General features: G+C 41.9%; 1 protein-coding gene across 7 annotated transcripts in view; it reads right to left on the bottom strand.

Annotated features, from left to right (window-relative positions):
• ST3GAL6 (ST3 beta-galactoside alpha-2,3-sialyltransferase 6) overlaps positions 1–17,302 on the bottom strand; it is a 79,432-nt gene that overhangs the window by 12,615 nt on the left and 49,515 nt on the right. For 3 of the 7 annotated variants that reach the window (XM_082695384.1, XM_082695383.1, XM_082695387.1), the window contains exons 3-6: positions 14,011–14,110; positions 11,204–11,281; positions 9,120–9,223; positions 8,059–8,122 (exon numbers count right to left, since the gene is read on the bottom strand). In XM_082695384.1, coding sequence (XP_082551510.1) covers positions 8,059–8,122; positions 9,120–9,223; positions 11,204–11,281; positions 14,011–14,099 — 335 coding nt within the window. In that variant the 5' untranslated portion in view covers positions 14,100–14,110. Of the gene's footprint in view, positions 1–8,058; positions 8,123–9,119; positions 9,224–11,203; positions 11,282–12,976; positions 13,092–14,010; positions 15,878–16,096; positions 16,148–17,302 lie in introns of those variants that run through there. The other 4 variants (XM_082695389.1, XM_082695386.1, XM_082695385.1 and 1 more) reach the window with 3 other exon arrangements.

Below are 17,302 nucleotides of genomic sequence, written 5' to 3'. Positions count from 1 at the left end.
GTCAGTTTAATACAAAACAGAAGCTGAACCTCCTGAAATGGGCTCTACCTCCCCTGAGCAATGCTGTGGGCACTGGGGAGGGAGTCGCTAGGAACGGAGGATCGAAATACCTGCTCTGTTCCTACTGAACTGCATGGGGCTGGAGGAGAGACAGCCACCATGATGGCACCCAGATTAACCTCCTCCCTTATGGCCGGAGGCCACTTCCCAGTCCTGGCCCCAGGCACCCCAGGGGCTACAGCATTCGTGCGGTCCTGGGATATCCAGCCTGACAGAAGGCTGCCTGACTCCAACATCATCAAACATACCATGCTGGATAGGAACTCATACCACCGTGTCTCCAGAGTTTCAACCCAGAGCCTCAACAAAGGACCTGGGACCCACAAACCTCATCTCTGAAGTGGAAACAGAATCCAGAAAGAAGCAGCTCAGTGCACCCCCAGGCAAGGCCAGTTCCCTCAGCACTGCTCAGCAATAAACCCACAGGCTGAACCCTCGTGCTCACAGGGGCTTCCTCTCAGTGTTATTTTTATCAGACTGGATTACAGCAAGTCCTCAAGCCCTAGATCACTGGTGGCCAAAAGTATTGTGATAAGGGAAGCAATCGTCTATCATACAAATATGTCACACTCCCAGTCCCCACTTAGGCTCAAGGTCCTGGACCTCCTCTCACAGTTCCTACCGAACCCTCCGATCAAGGGAAAAAGGAGTTGAGGTTTGGAGGCAGATCTCCACTACAAGAGCCCCCAGGATCAGCCACAGAGAGAAGGTCCTTCCTTGTATGTACACAAACCACACGGCCTCTCCCTGTTCATTGTCCCAGGAGGTCCAAGGACTTGGGAAAAATGGAAAGTAATCTTAGAGATACTGCTTCACTCAAAGGAACTCCAATTCTAAAGACACTTTACTATGGAATGGTCACCACACTTTAAGAAATTTCACTTTCTATTTTCTTCTCTGTGAGCTTTGTAGGGGGCAGCTGGAAGGAAGGCCCTTGGCCATCGAAACAGTTTGCCAATACCTCTGAAGGAAAATCTCGTCCGGGAAATTTCACTTTTCTGCCAGGGAAGGGACAATGCAAAGACCTGCACAACTTTCTGAGGATCATATATAATACTAGAAACTCTTTAAGGGGCATTCCTAGGACTACTCTTCGGCAACAGCATCTCATCTACAGCTAATTTTCACAATGCCCCCATGACTCTGGGAACTATGTACTGATACAGTCTGAACCACACAGCTCACAACGCTCTCCCCAGCAGGGACCCATCTCACCAAAAATGTGATTCATCATCTCCTTGGCTTCATCCACCTGGTCTGGGCTCCTGGATTCCCTTGCATCCTGAGGTGTGAAACAGTAACTTCCAGGGTCCTTTAGGTGACTGTATAACTCTACCATATTTAATGAATACCACTTCCATGCACAAATAGTTACAGACAATTGTGAGTCCTCAGAGGACAAGAATAGTCTCCTTTATATTACTGTACCTTCCTGTCTTTAACTTCCTGATTCACAGGCTGTGCACTTTAGAAATTGGTTTGGTTGTTACCAAACAATCGATGACTGTTTTCTCACATTGTGTTTGGAAAAGGAGGTATCTGTTCTTCCTTCTCCCCCTCCAGAAACGGGTAGGGAAATACACATGCCCCAAACCGCTCACCCAGAAAACAAAATCATTCCAGAGTGCCTGAACCTGTTAATGGAAAACCTGAAAAAGTGCTGAAATAGTCATGGTGAGGGATTACACTTCCCCCACGTGAACGGCAGGCTTCTCATCAAGCCGGGCAAACCCAGAAGACTGGCTACCTTAGGCAGAGGTAAACATCGACAACCATCAAGACAGAGAAAGTAAACATGAATCGCCCCTTTCAAATGATCTGTGACCTGTCTTCTGAATGCTTTCTGACATTCATTTTTCCTGTCAGTAGCATCACTCACATTAAAATATATTACTACATCTTCAGTGTAACAATCTTGTGCAGATCCCACTGGCCATTTTCCCAACACCCATTACCCTGCATGCCTGCTCACAGAGCCCTGCTTTCACAAGCCTAACAGTCGCTGGTCTGGAGTGGCCCCATGACCCCACTTTGGGCAGAAAGGTATTAGAGAAGTCTATTAGAAGCTCTAGAAAAGATTTTACCCAGAGCAAGAGCATGGTTTGAAAGTTCTTCTCTTGACTGAAAACAGAGGGAAGACTGGGTGGGTTAGTGATGCAGGCACTGAGACATTTTGGAGCCTGGGCTCTTTTTCATAGACAACTGCTGAAGTCCATATCTTTTTCCTCTTTGTAGGTTGTCTAAGGCCATGCTCCTGCCCTGGCTGGATGCCCATCTGACCCAGCTCTGCTGAAACAACATTAATGGATCCTGCCTGGGTGAACTACGAGGCAGCTGTCACAAATCCCTGCCCATTTAGCAGGCAACGGACTTAGCACAGGGCTTCGATTAGGTAAGATATTTGTATGTGGTTACTCTACAACCATCAAAGCAGGACTCAAGCGTGCTTCACAGAATGTGGCAGCTTTCAGAAGGCGATGGTGGCAGCAGGGGGTGGAGAGCTGGCTCATGCATTTGCGTGGGAGCTGACAGTTCGTGATTCAGGGTTTCTGCCGCTCTGGCCAAGGGAGAGCATGTCCCACTAAGGTAATGGCAGCATTCCGGGGACCTGGGTATAGACCAGAGCTCAGGAGCTACATGGACACCCAAAATGGACCTCATAACAGGGGCACATTTAAGTGTCGCTTTTCTGTGATGCAATTTCTTTAAATACCCTCAATGGTTAATGAAGTGGGTCAAACATGGACACCTCGTGTGAGCTGTGCTTTGGAGAAGAAAGAGAAGAACCCGAGCCCCCTGAGAAATCCACAGCAGCGGCACATGGAAAAGACAGCAAGAGAACCGAAGTTGTCACTCTGAACCGCTGGTCCACGGTACCTTCTGAACAAAGTGCCACAGAGGCTAGAAAGGAACCTAGAGGCTACCTCAAACACCCCACCTCTTTTTATAAAGCACTTTATTTGGTGGGTGGGGAGGGGTGCCTGGACAGGTCAGTTAAGTGCCCAACCTTTTATTTCAGCTCATGTCACAATCTCAGGGTTTTGAGATCGAGTCCCACATCAGGCTCACACACTGGGCTTGGAAGCTGCTAAAAATTCTCTCTCTCCCTCACCCTCTCCCCCAACCCCCAGCTCTCTCTGGGAATAAATAAATAAATAGATAGATAGATAGATAGATAGATAGATAAATAAATAAAGCATCTCCTCTGCTGCCTAAGTCCTGGCCTGATAGCCCATCTGAGCATTTCCGTAACAGGGAGAACATGAAAACAAAACAAAACAAAACCAACATGAAAAGGGTTGCTCCAATTGTTTTTAAAAAATGGTTTGTCTTTTTGAAAGGAGCTAGAAGTGGTGGTTGCATAACTTTGTGAATGTACTAAATGCCACTGAACTGTCTACTTTAAAATGGTTCGTTTTATGTAAATTTCATCTCAACTGAAAAAAGTGGTTTGGAAAACAAATTATACTGCTTCTCCCTCTCCTACTCCCCCTGCTGTGCTCCCTCTCTCACTGGGTCTCTGTCAAATAAATAAAACTGAAAAAAAATTAAAAAGTGGCTTGTCAACATTTGAGACTTTTTCCCTTTGCCATACTTGCTGGCTCAGTGCCAGTGCTTGAACTTCAGGTGAGAGATGAGCAAAGAAAAATGTTTTCCGATAGTATCTATTCAGAGAAGATTCTACCGAGATCATGTATCTTTAAGAGAAAAAAAAGTCCGATTTAACATATATGTGTTTTTAATGAACTTACTCATGTACCCAGAGATGTTTTGGTTTAACCCTGCCAGAATATTAAAGTTCATCTGGTTAAAAATGGTTTGAGGTTAAGGATAAAGGCATAAACTATGTAATATACTATATTATATACTAAAATATAATATATATATGTAATATATAATGCATGGAAATCCTAAAGAATATGTCCAAAAGAATTCACAGTTCCAGAATTCTCTTGCTCTTATTCTTATCTCTTCAGATGATGCTCAGTTCAAGACATTCAATTTCTCCTCTTTTCTCTGCTTGTTAAAATGTGGAGGGAGGTCCTGAGACCAGACGTCTGCAGACCTCCACATAACCTTCCTATCACCTCAGTTCTCTCACCTTTCGAATGAGGGAGTTGGAGCAGATCTCCACCCTTCCTGCCTCTGACCATCTCCAGCATCCACCACTTTGCTTTAGAATCTGGCTCCCTGGACTTCACAGAACAGGACAGTGTCCAGTGTTCAGGGTCCAGTGTCTACCCCACCCCAACCTGCTGGGCCATCGCTCAGGAGAGAAACTCAAACAATACGAAGGAGAAAGTCCAATAAAAATACTTAAAATAAGAAGATAAATAAAATGAGTAATACACTGTCCCATTGCAAGGCACCCTCTTTTCACAGAGAACAGAGGATCCCTGTCACAAAACTAGGGGGAAAAGCAATCTTCTATAACGCAGATATTTTTCTAACAGATATGATTACACAAAGGGAGGCAAAATGACTAAATGACCAAAAACTTAGAAAATGTACAGGTGAGTCTGGTTTTTTTGTTTGTTTGTTTGTTTGTTTTGTGTTTTGGTGGCAAACCAGGAGTGGATAGCCAAGGAGGAGGCAGAACAGAGAACAAGCCTGGAATGGTTTAGCTCCAGGAGTCTTTCACACAAGTGTCATGGCCAAAGACACACAACACTCCTGTTCCCTTCCTTGTTTATCTCCTGACCAAGTTCTTCATGGTATTAGCTTCAGGAAAAGGTTCTCTCTGCCCGAGAATTACTCTACTAACATTACCGACCAATATGGCATATGTAACAAGTCCTTCATGAGGAGGGTGCCTGAGTGGCTCAGTCAGTTACATAGCTGACTCTTGATTTCAGTTCATGTCACGATCTCAGTGTGATGGGACTGAGCCCTGTATCGGGCTCTGCACTCACTATGGATTCTACCTGAGATCCCCTCTGCCCCCCAAGTTGCATGTGGGCTCTCTCTCTCTCAAATAAAATCTTTTTAAAAAAAGTCAAATTCATAAAATAATACATAAAATTTAAAAACTTTAAAAAATGCCACTTCAAAATGAACTACAACACCAATATGTTTCAACAGCTTTCACGGGTGATCAATTCTCCAAGAGGCAAACCACAGCTGGCTTCCTCAAGCACTCAGCTAGGTTGGTATAGTCATGTGATTTCTGGGCAATGTCCTTAAAGCAGGAGGCAAGTCTTAATGGGCAGGGGGTGGCCTTCCCCTTTGCTCCTCCCTACTGGCCAGAATGCAGCCATGATGGGTGAAGGTCCCGCCATCATACTGGATATTGAGGAGGAAGCTCTGTATATGGGAATGGCAGACTCACAACAGAACAGCCCAGGTCCCTGCCGATCATCCTAGAAGACTGGCTCTGGAACGTCAACCTGCAGGCTTCATTTATGTCACACCTGTGAGAAAGGGGAAGCTTGCCATATTGTAAACACATCTGATATTTAGAGCTTTGCCATTCACTGTGCAATGTGTCCCAACGGAGGGCATCACACAAGTGAAGGAATGCAAGGGAACAAAACTAGGACTTAGATCTGGTAGAACTGAAAGGATTTGGATTTGAAACAATGACAAAATGTCTAAACCTTTCTGGAAGGGACACAGAGGACAGAGGGAGAATAAAATCCGTGAAGAGAGCAACCCACAGAGCAGAAGGGACTGGAAAGGCCGAGCTCCCCCTCTCTCCTGCTCAGCCCTGCCCAACCTACAGACCTATACAAAGAGAGAGCAACCTATACCCTCCCAGGCCCATGAAGCTTCCACCAGGCCTGTGTGTGGCCACCTCCTGACACCTTGGCTGGGGTAGTCCACCCCCTGCCTGAAAAAGAGACTGTTCTCCGGTCTGCTTCCTCTTGAGCAAATTTTCCCAGGTGGAAAAGAGAAATGGGAGATGTTTAAGGTCATATATGGTGACCAAAGTGAGATGACTCAGAGGCAACAATAAGGTAGTTTTGTATATTCTGCCCTTCTGGAGTTTATATAAAGTACACTGCTCAGGCACGGATTGGTCTGTTATAGTCTTTGTGTTGTACAGTGGCTTCCAGAAATATGCAGAATGACTTGCTTAAAATATAGGTATAATTTACTATTACATGTGAACCCATCCCAAAAGTTAATATGCACAGCGAATGTAATAGTGTCATAAGTGTATTCTGATCTGCTTTCAAAATACTCTTTCTCAAGTCCCTAGGAAACAGGTTTGCACAGTCAAACAAGCCATTCAGCAACGCCGACTCAGTATCTGAACGCATCCCCTGTGCGCACTCTGCGGGCATCCTACAAGGACATTCTCCATTCCTTCTCTACCTGAAAAGTCTCTGACTGCATTATTTTATTCTACTTCGACCCTGGACAACTTCAGACTCAAGGGCTCCTGTGCGATCAGCAAGATCTTTAATCCCTCCTCACCACCCACACCCACCTCTCCTAATTCGGGTGATGCTCAGAGCCTGACACGGGTTGACGGTGGGAGTGGGGGACATGCTCAGTGACAAAGGACAAAGGGTGGGGAACAGCAAGGTCAAGTCAGCGAGAAGAGAGGGAAGAGCCTGCCTGAGGGACACACAGATGATGAACACCTGTGTGAGAAGGGCTTCTGAAAGCAACTACATACAGTACAACATAGTTCTAAAAAACCAGGAAAGAATGAAACTTCTTGTCGCACCCCCTACCCCAAGAATCCTGACCGTAGCTCACATTTACAGGGACAAGGATCTTGTGATGGTTACTCTTATGTCAAACATTCAGGCACTGGACAGAACTCTCTAGATTCACATCCTGGCTCCGGCATTTGCTGACTGCAGCAAACTATGTATGTGTGTCTAGTTTAAATTCCCCCATTAAAAAAAAAAAAAAAAAAAAAAAAAAAAAAGGATTATCAGGGATAGTTTGAAGATTGATGGTAAAAATTAGGAAGCATGATAGAATGCACATTTGCCAAAGGTTTGCATAAAACAATATTCTACCCATTGGAGCTATAAAACTTTAGGTGAGGAAAGAACGTATGTGGTTGGTGTTGATATGCAATCAAAAACTGAAATTAAGTTGAAGACATAGTTTTAAATGATAACAAGTAAATACAAGCTGAAATGATCAACATTTATTACATAATCCACACTCATAATCTGGGCTCCCAGAGAAAAAGGAGATAAATTCAGACAAAATCGAGCACTGTTCCTCTAGCTATTCTGTAAAGTCTATCTCCATTTTCATACCCCTGTCCACTACCCTCACTTATGTTTCCACTAAATAGCTCCCCTGTCCTCTTGAGCAAGACCGAATATTCTGTCATTCTCCTTTTCAATGGAGGCCTGACATCTGCAGACCACCTGTACCATCCAATGGGACCACTGGCCAAATCCTAAAATGTAGCTTAAAAATTTGAGAAGAAATTCTACCTCTCTAAAAGTAAGTATACCTGCTAAGAAGTCTATCTTTAGCAATTTCATTCCTACACAGCTAACCTGACACGAGAGTATTCTACAAACTCCATGACCTTTTGCAGTCAGAAAATGTATTATCTAAATAAGCTGTTTGCTTCCCTCCAGTATAATTCTGAGTAAGAGGAAGAGAGCTGCTTCTGAAATCCAATATTCAAGTGAAACTGAAAGGATCCTCATGTTAAAAAGATACATGGGAAGGTACAGGAAACAGCCTGTGGAGGGGGCTGTGAGTTGAGCAACAGAGGCTGTAAGTTAATTCTTCAGTACCCACAACTTAGAAAAGACGAATGTGGAATACAGTGTCTTGACCTGGAACTAGGACTGCTCACCATCGTAAGGCTCTCTGCAAACTTTTAAGACAACCAGTTATGTAGCTTCTAAATTAATTTTGTGTTTTATTTGAAGTATCACAGAAATAACTAGAGGTTTTAGTTATGCACAAATACTAAGGACTCTTCTTGTATGAAGACATTTTAAATTGGGGTGCACATTTTGAACCTCATTAGCTCAAACTCGTCAAACAAAAGCAAGGAAATAAACTCACTTGTCAAACTCGTCAAAGAGATCACAACTCTGCAGTTTTGAAAGAGCAAGTCGAAAATATTCCGCTAGAAAACAAATGAAATATTATAAATAAAAGGAATTATGGCTTCTTAGGTACTTAGTAAGCCATCTGTCCCTCTCCCTCCCCCAAACCCATTTCAAACTGGTAACAGCCCCAGGGGTTTATTCCATGGTGAAAATTAACAATACAGCTGCACTTAGCCAGCACTATTCAACAGGCACACTCAAAAATGCTCCGAGGACACATTACAAAAAGTACAGAAAAGAAAAAAAGAAAAGATGCTTAATCTGAAAACAATAAATATAAACGTCAAATGACATTAGTATAGAATATAGACTTCCAAACTGACATTAGTCTAGAAACCAATTTTCAGTAAATTTAGCTGTATTATTAAATTCTCTGCTGTATTTTTTTAAAACATATACACACCCACGCATACAATACACCAGGATCAGCTGAATATGCAAAATCTAACTTGGAAAACTGTAAGCCTGTCACCTCTTGGGCTTTCCGGGTCTCGCCTAGATCTACAACGTAAAGCTAGCCAGTTCACCTGTCGACAAGCCAAGAGAAAACTATTCTGTTGTTAGTAGATAGAGGGATGGATTCTCTCTCAATATGGCAAAAGTAAAACACCCTCTGGTCAAAAGGCTGATCCAGGAGCTAGATCTTAAATTGATGGAATAAATAAAACTCAGAGGTAAAAAGGCGGAAAGGGGAGCTGGAAAGGACATTAACCCAACTCACAGGGTCACCTTGCTAATTCTACACCGGAATCAACTAAGGCATGAGAACGCATGAATAACAGCATGGGGCTAAATCAAAGAAAAAGCAGTTTCTCAATAAAAACAACAAATGTGCCATTTTATTCTTAAATTCTATACTGCCTCAAAAAGGGATAGGGTTTTTATATTAATATTTAATTTCCTTCATCCCATCTCCAAATCATTTCCTTTAAGGCCTTAAAATTACATAAATAGGTGGTTCACATCAAACATCATTCACATGACTAGGGCTAGGTAATGAATAATATTACTGACCTGATGTTCTTATCCCATAGGGCAAATCAAACTTATCGCTACCATACAAGGAAGCAATCTTTTTAAAATCAGCTGCACACAGAAAAGGGTGAAACTGATGAAACCTGCAAGAAAAAGAAAAAGTGATTTTCCCAAATGCCTACATTAACTGTAGCCTTCTAAAAATCACAGCTGAAGACAACTGCAGTATAGTACTCTTCCTGATATACTGACTATATGTGAATGTGTAATTATTTTTTAAATTCTTTAAAAATCACAGAATGGAATATGCAATGGAACTATACAACCAGAGTGCAAACACCTTCCAGGCTGTGGAAACAAAATTACATCATAGCTTCAGGGGCTAGCGAGCGGGAATCGGAATTCAAAAACAAACCAATACCAAGCGAAAACAAGTTAGCCACATGCAGGAAGAGACAAAGGAGGCAATAAGGGAAAATAAAAGCATGGGTGCTACGCCACTCCCAAATTTAAAATTCCATATGTACGAAGTTGTGTCAGCTGTGAAAATAAAAATATGATAAAAATTCGATGCGCTGAGGATTAAACTCTCTTCTGATATCATTCAGACTTTCTCAAGAACAAGAACTGTGGGTGTTGTGGGTGTTGTCTTCTCACTGCCTGCTCTGTCCTGCCCTGCTGACCCCACTCAGGTCCTGTTGCAGACAAGCGAGCAGTGTGAGAAGAGTGGGATGCGGTTCTGTCCCCGTGCCCCCAATTTTAGCACCCAGCACAGAGTAAGCAGGCTACAAATGCTTAATGAATGACTGAATGAATTTCACCTCCATACTACTTCTTTATGGAGCCAGTATGACGTAGGAAAAAAAGGTTTTTTAATTAAAGAGAAGGAACAAGTCAAACTATCGCACACTCTGACCCTCACGCTTGACCCCATTTTCCAGTCTTATCAGCTCTGCTCTCTGAGTCTAAAAACTGCAGATGCAGATCACAGTGCCCTGGGGTTTTAGGAGCTGTACGACAAGAAGGAAATAAACTGCAGTGGGATAAGGGTAACATAGCTCCGGTTTCCTTTTGGCTTTGCCACTCACGAGCCACTAACCTTGGACAAGTCCCATAAGCTTAAAGTCTTCAGAGCTACGTGAGAGCTCACACCATGTTCAGACTAAGGAAACAGGTGAGGATGAGCCTTTCCTGCTTGACGCAGGATCTGTCCCCTAGACTTAACTGACTGTGACAGCACTCTCAAGGATCCAGCCTTATTTATACATGTTGGGTTCCAAGGTAAAATGCATTTATCCCAGTGTAGACTGGGTTCCAAAGTAAAACATATTCCTTTCCAGTGGTCCTAGCCATGCGTACTTGTGATCATAGGCAGAAATGTTTTCTGTACCTGCATTTTCCTAGAGAGTTGATTTTAAAGGAATCTATAGCCCCAAGAGGTTAAGAACCAGCAATGAAAAGGTACAGTAACATACTAAAAGAAAATAGACATTTTTGATCCTTAGTGGGTAAAATATTGAAAAGCCCATACCTGTTGTACACAATTAAAATGACCAGACTGTCATTTATCTCTATTTCTCTAGAAGCTATTGACCAGCAATCTGTCAAAGTTGAGGGAACAGAGGAAAAGAATATTTGTGGCTATTCTACAAGTGCTTTATATGGCTTTACCATATAAAGATCATTATTTACATTCCAAGTACTTCACTGAAAGTCCCTCAAAGTCAGGAAAAAGGTCTCATCATAAAGTTTAACCTAGAGGCCAGGGACAAAAAGCCACAAAATAATAAAGGTGAAAAACAACATAGGAACAACAAGGGCGGGGAAGTAAAACCCTGAAGAATAGTTCACTTTTTTATAATCAAACACAAATCAGTCTCTCTAATCTCACCTGTGTGAAAAGAATACTGGTCTGACTGAGTTCTTCAATGCCTTTGCTGAAAATATATGCAGAGCTCTGACTAAAAGCACAAAAAGAGACAGGATATTCAAGCTCTTTCCTAAATAAAGAGTGTCTACTTTCTACTGCTAAGATTTACATGAAAAAAAGTAAACAAGTGTGAAAAATGATCACAAACACGTTTTGAACCTTTCGTCCGTCACAGTTTCTTTTAGATTTTTACCTCAGGAGAGAGGCAAAAGCTGGCTTCGATAAACAAGGCTGGATCTTATTTCTCCGCTTCATTTCCACAGGTGGCACCCTAGGAGACAAAAATAGGGTCAGTCAGAAACCAGAACCAGGCAGCCCGCCCAGAGGAAAACGAATGCCCTGGGAATCTGTTCAGTGCCACCACCTCAAGGCTACTCAGTCATGGAACTAAAAATTCTCACAGAAGCCCTTGAGGGAAGACAGTACCTTGCATATGTTGGAGGATGCATGGATACAAGGCAAGAGAATGAGAAAGGCTGAGGTGACAAGTGACCCAGAAGTAATTCAGTGAGCACCGAACAAAAAGCCTTCAAGTAGGGCCAGGATTACCACACTGTGGAGGCCCCAAGCAGGCTGACTTTTTAGAAGTACCCCCAACCCAGAACCTGAGAAACCCAACACACACCCATGCTCATGGCTATCTCGGTCCTCCATGCCACATCTGGGGACACCTGCCACAGAAACACAGACCTGCAGTTCCACAGATGCAGCCTTGTGATCTGGCTTCCACAAATCACACTATTCAGAGCCATATGTAACTCTCCTCTATTCTTGGCACAGGTTAGGCCCTTCTGGGTCTCCTGAATGGACTGCTTGTCTCCACAATTTAAAAGGGTATTGTGAAACAAGACAGAGCACGACAACAAAAATAAATGAAGGGAACACGGTGACAGGATCCAGATTTAGCCAGCTTCATTACTGCTTAACAAAAGAACATGTTAATGGGGCGCCTGGGTGGCTCAGTGGGTTAAAGCCTCTGCCTTCAGCTCTGGTCATGATCTCAGGGTCCTGGGATCAAGCCCCACTCTCTGCTCACCAGGGAGCCTGCTTCCCCATCTCTCTCTTTCTGCCTGCTTCTCTACCTACTTGTGATGTCTGTCTGTCAAAAAAAGACCCATATCCTTAAAAAAAAAAAAAAAAAGGAAGAAGAAGAAGAACATGTTAATGATCAATGATGTGAGGAACTCATCTTAAAAAACTAATCCAATTTCTTCTATAATCACAGGACTGAAACTAAAAGAATTGGTCTCAATTTTCAATTTTTTTGTTAAAAAATTCCGCATAGTTGGAACTGCTAGGTTTCTAAACTGCGAAGCTAATGAAGTCCTTATCAGAAAAAGATCTTTGGTGAATACCACAAATTACAAGAATCCCTTGATTTATATGTAAGGAAGGCATGTAAATATGGTGGACAAGGACATTACACCATAAAAACAAAATTATATTCAGAGGACAAAATGGACTATAAGCTATTACTTGGTTTCTAAGGTTATTCAAACAGAAGACCTTTTAGAAGATTGTGAAGACAAACTGAGTGGCTTTAAAAGGGTATCTGTCTTAAATAATTTTTAAGGAATCAAGTTCCCAGCACAAAACCCACCTGAGGTAATTTCCCACGGTACTTTATGTGACTGGAGTGAGTGTGTTACCTTAAGCGTGTCATAAACACTCCTCAAACCCTGAGGACAAAAGACTGTGTAGAATTCAGATTGTTTATATTGTCTTCCTTATCATTCCCCTTGTGACACACAATAGGATTTGTAGGGAAGTAGCCATCTGGTAAACTCCCTGCTTTCTCTTCTGTTCTGTCTTCCATTACTAAGTGTGGGACAGAGATAAGATGTGGCAAAGATGGAAGGAGAGATCCCCATGGTATAACCCTCATGTAGTGTGTAATAAACCCTCTAAGTCCTCTAGCTCAGTATTTAAGTCCAAAGCCTAGAAACTTAGGTCCAAACCTACCCACCTGGCATAGGGTTTTCCCAGGGACCATCTGCCTAACTTCCTTCCATGAAGAGCATTACAATAATTTTTCAATCAACCAGTGGTGAAATAAATTCAGAAGCATCAATTTTTTTTATCTAGTAGGAAAACAAAACAAAACAAAACCCAGAAACGTGATCTAGGATCTCCTACTGAAAAACTGGCAAAGAGTAGTGACAGTTTAAGACAGGAAATTACCTTGTGATTTATTTTGATATCATATACAACCATCCACTCAGGATTTAAAGGTCATCAAAACTTTATTCCTAACCAAAGGACTAACAATAGGGAAAATGATTAAAAGCTTATTTAATACGTTTTTCTTTGCAATAAAATTATCTGTGCCTCTTCCAAGTTTTATATGTGACATTTAAAGTCAACACGGTTTCATAATGTACACCTATATTCACCAAATATTTTTAAACAAAGAGAACCACAGGTAGTGTCTAAATTTTAATCAGTAATTTCTTATTTTAGGCTCAACAGTCGAGTACCACTGAGTCCAAAAATTATTCCATCAATTCAAGATGAAATATATACGGAATCAACATCACTGCTTCACTGAAAAGTCAATAAAAAGAAATGCTATTTTATCAGTTTTTAAACTGTTAGAGTACAACATGGGAGACACTGGAATGGTAAAACTCCAACTTATAATGGGAAGCTATTAGAAAAGGTTCAAAATGTTAAAGAGGTTGTTTTTTGTTTGTTTGTTTTACAGGTCCCTCTAGTATCATTTGTGTGTCTCTGTGAAAGCCTAGTTTGGGAATTATTTTTAAAGAGCAAAAATAATGGGATACCCTGGGTGGCTCACTCAGTCAGTTAAGCAACTGACTTCTGGTTTCAACTCAGGTCATGATCTCAGGGTCGTGAGATCAAGCTCCGCATCACGCTCTTGTTAAGCGCAGAGTCTGCTTGAGATTGTCTCTCTCTCTCTGACCGTCCTCCGACTCTGCTCTCTCTCTCTCTCAAATAAATAAATTCCTTAAAAAAAATAATAATAAAGAGCAAACTTACCAATAGACGTTTGTTCCCCATAATATACAATGCAGCACATAATAGAGAAAGACAGCACTCAGGAATATGGCCACAAGGTACCCTCTCATGGCTGGCCCACCTGAAACACAGGAATGAAGTCCAAAGAAAAGGCAGTATTATTTGTTCCATAGATGGGTTCACGCAAAGGCTCAAATACAAGATCAGTGAACAAACACAGAGGAAAAGGAGAAGTAAATGATGTAGGGCTCTTATTTTTTGAAATATCCACTAAATTTGCAGAAAGGGAACATTTTTTTTCTCTCTCTCCTCAGCCTCTTTAGACAATACAACATAGCAGGTACAACAAACAGCACCACTGTCTCAAAGCTGGTGGCTTCCATACTACTTTCTCATGTCAGAGAAGAAAAAAAACTCATTCAGAACAGAATTTTACACATATATTCCATATCCAAAACTTGTTTTGAGAAACGTTAAAAAAAAATCTTTCATTCTCTCCATAGAAAGTGAATGTATGCCTTAAGATGTAAACAAACACTGCATTTCTTCACTGCTCAAAATGATTTTCAAAGCTATACATTGTAATTTTTAAAAAAGATTTTATTTATTTATTTGACAGACAGAGATCACAAGTAGGCGGAGAGGCAGGCAGAGAGAGAGAGGGAAGCAAGCTCCCTGATGAGCAGAGAGCCCAATGTGGGGCTCGATCCCAGAACCCTGGGATCATGACCTGAACCAAAGGCAGAGGCTTTAACCCACTGAGCCACTCAGGCACCCCCTCTACATTGTAATTTTTACAGGTCCTTTGTATAACTTTTAAATACTGGGAAGGGGGCCTGGGTGGCTCAGTAGGTTAAGTGTCCGACTCTCGATTTTGACTGAGGTCGTGATCTCAGGGTCGTGAGCTGGAGTTGGGCTCTGGGTATGGAGCCTGCTTAGGATTCTCTCTCTCTCTCTCTCCCACAGCCACCTTCTTCCCTCTCTCTTAAAAAACAATCAAACAAACAAACAAACAAAAACCAAAAAAGTCATTTTATAAAAACTAAGAAAAAAATCTACTAAAAAGGATTTCCTACATCTCCAATTTCTATAGACTTTTAAGTATACCCATTTGATTTTTCAATATCATAGCACAGGTAAATTTAGCTAATTTCTTACTTGTTTTTGTACTACATAGACAATTTGGTCCATTATACATTTATAGATGGATAAATATCCATCTGGACCATATCCATCTGGACACTATCCTCTCTACAGTATCATTATAAGACCCTTTATAAGACATATAAATTTTTAAAAACCTAACCATATTTAGTTCTCACTTTTGCTTCCTAGAAATGAGTAAGTTCTCACTTCCACATGCAATTCAATGCAAAAGACAATACATCGTATGGTTCTTATAATAGATTTCCCAATGCTTGTGATTTGAAACAAGTAGGCCATCTCTTTGCCTCTCTTATCAAGTTTCTGGTTCATCTGGGCAATTACACATGCCACTCCTCCCATTCCTGTTCTTATCTGTTAACCTCAATCATGCCAAGGCAGGGTAGACATCATGAGTCTGAGGAGATACATTTCTAAATAATATCATGCTGTCTCCCTTTTAACAGTAAAATAAGACCAAATGAAAACCTTAAAATAAAGCACTCCTTTGTCTTCATACGAGACTATAATAAACAGGATCTGAGCTTTCCTTGATAAGGTGGGTCATCTTAACAAATGTCATAATTGTGCCAGGCTTCTCTGGAACCAGGAAGGGTGTGGGACTGTCGCTAAGCAGTCTTCATGCAATGGAGATGGCTGGCTTCCCCTCCCTTGCTGTCTGTCAGCTGCGGCTTCTTACTTCCATCACACCCACGTGCCATTATTATAAGTTAGTTAGAAATGCCTATGTAAGGAGAAAGCAAATAGAGGAGGTAAATGAGCTAACTTGACACATCTCCCTTAGTATACATAATTCCCCTTGAAAAGTCAACACTGCTTAGCAATCAGAAGACATGACTCATGGCCCCGCTCCACTTAACTCTGGGGGGTGCCTAGTTAAATCAGCTGACCTCTTCCAACCCGAGTATCCTCACCTGTTTACAAGGGAGAGCACACAACCTACCTCTTGGACCTATTAGGTAGATGACCCCAAATGATGGCTGTCTCACACAACCTAGGGCACAAAATACATGCTGAGTAAGTTTGTATATTTCACTGCTGTTGGTTTCCTAAACTAAAGTTTGCCGTGCTCTTTTTCTAAGTTGTAATATGCACGGGTTTTGAGAAAGCCAAAGTGAGCCTTGGTCTCTCCTGATGCAGCCTACGCAGCATTCTCACTGGCTTACCAGGAAAAGGTAGTTGCGTGTGGTTTTGGCAGAAAACCCACTTCCTCTGATGGCAAAGGGAGTAAAGCATGTAAGGAACATCTAGATCTGCTCTCCCATCCCCTCAGTCCTGCACATCTCTTTCCACTTTGTGTTGTCTTCCTCAGCCATTTGTAATATATGCTATCTTGATGTACTATGGGTTGGTTTTCTTTTTTAAATTGCCTTAAATTCTTCATGGTAAAAAGCAAGAAATAAATTGCAGGATTATTATTCGTAGGTTTAAAAAAAAAAAAGGTATGGTTCTATGTTTCTTAAGAAATACTTGGTAAAATCCAAATGATGGAGAGAATTAAAGTTTGGGATTATCGGTAAAAATCTAAGACAGTGAGGCCTTTGGATGTCAGCTGCATCACTGAAATGGCTAACTGAAGAATGGAAGAGAAGTTAGCTAGCCCAGAGCCTGGCCCTTATACCTGTTCAGCAAATGTTAGCTTTCCTTCCTCCCCTCGTACTAGGTGCCCTGAGGAAGGTCAGGGAACTGGGGTCCATACAGGGGAGACCTGATCATATTAAGTCCTGACCAAAGGCCATGAGCAACGCTTCATGGTGACAAGATACAGGCCTATCAGTGCTCACAGGGGACTGATGTGGATTTGGCTTGTCTCATCCCTTTGAATGATGTGACCTCAGCAGAATGCTCCCCTCCACCATGTAGGTATTACCCAAACATGGATAGAGGATAAATATAAAAGACTCCAAAGAACACAATGGGATTATTTATATATCCTGTAACTCCCTTGAAAATACACTGTAATTAACCCCCTTTTGTTGTACAAGCTGATGGTGGCGGACATCTGGGGTGTTTGGCAACTCTGGGAGTTTTAGAATCCACCAGATACACTTGAACGGGAACAGTTTTAAATTACTCAAGACTGTCCTGGAAGGTATTTTACCACGGGGCAATATAGTCACAAAACAATCTGTCTAAATGCTCAGATATT

The sequence above is a fragment of the Mustela nivalis genome (genome assembly GCF_964662115.1).
Source record: "Mustela nivalis genome assembly, chromosome: 1".
In the NCBI taxonomy this organism is placed as follows: Eukaryota; Metazoa; Chordata; class Mammalia; order Carnivora; family Mustelidae; genus Mustela; species Mustela nivalis.
The sequence above is the reverse complement of the archived record's forward strand: the minus strand, read 5'-3'. Positions and strand labels throughout refer to the sequence as shown.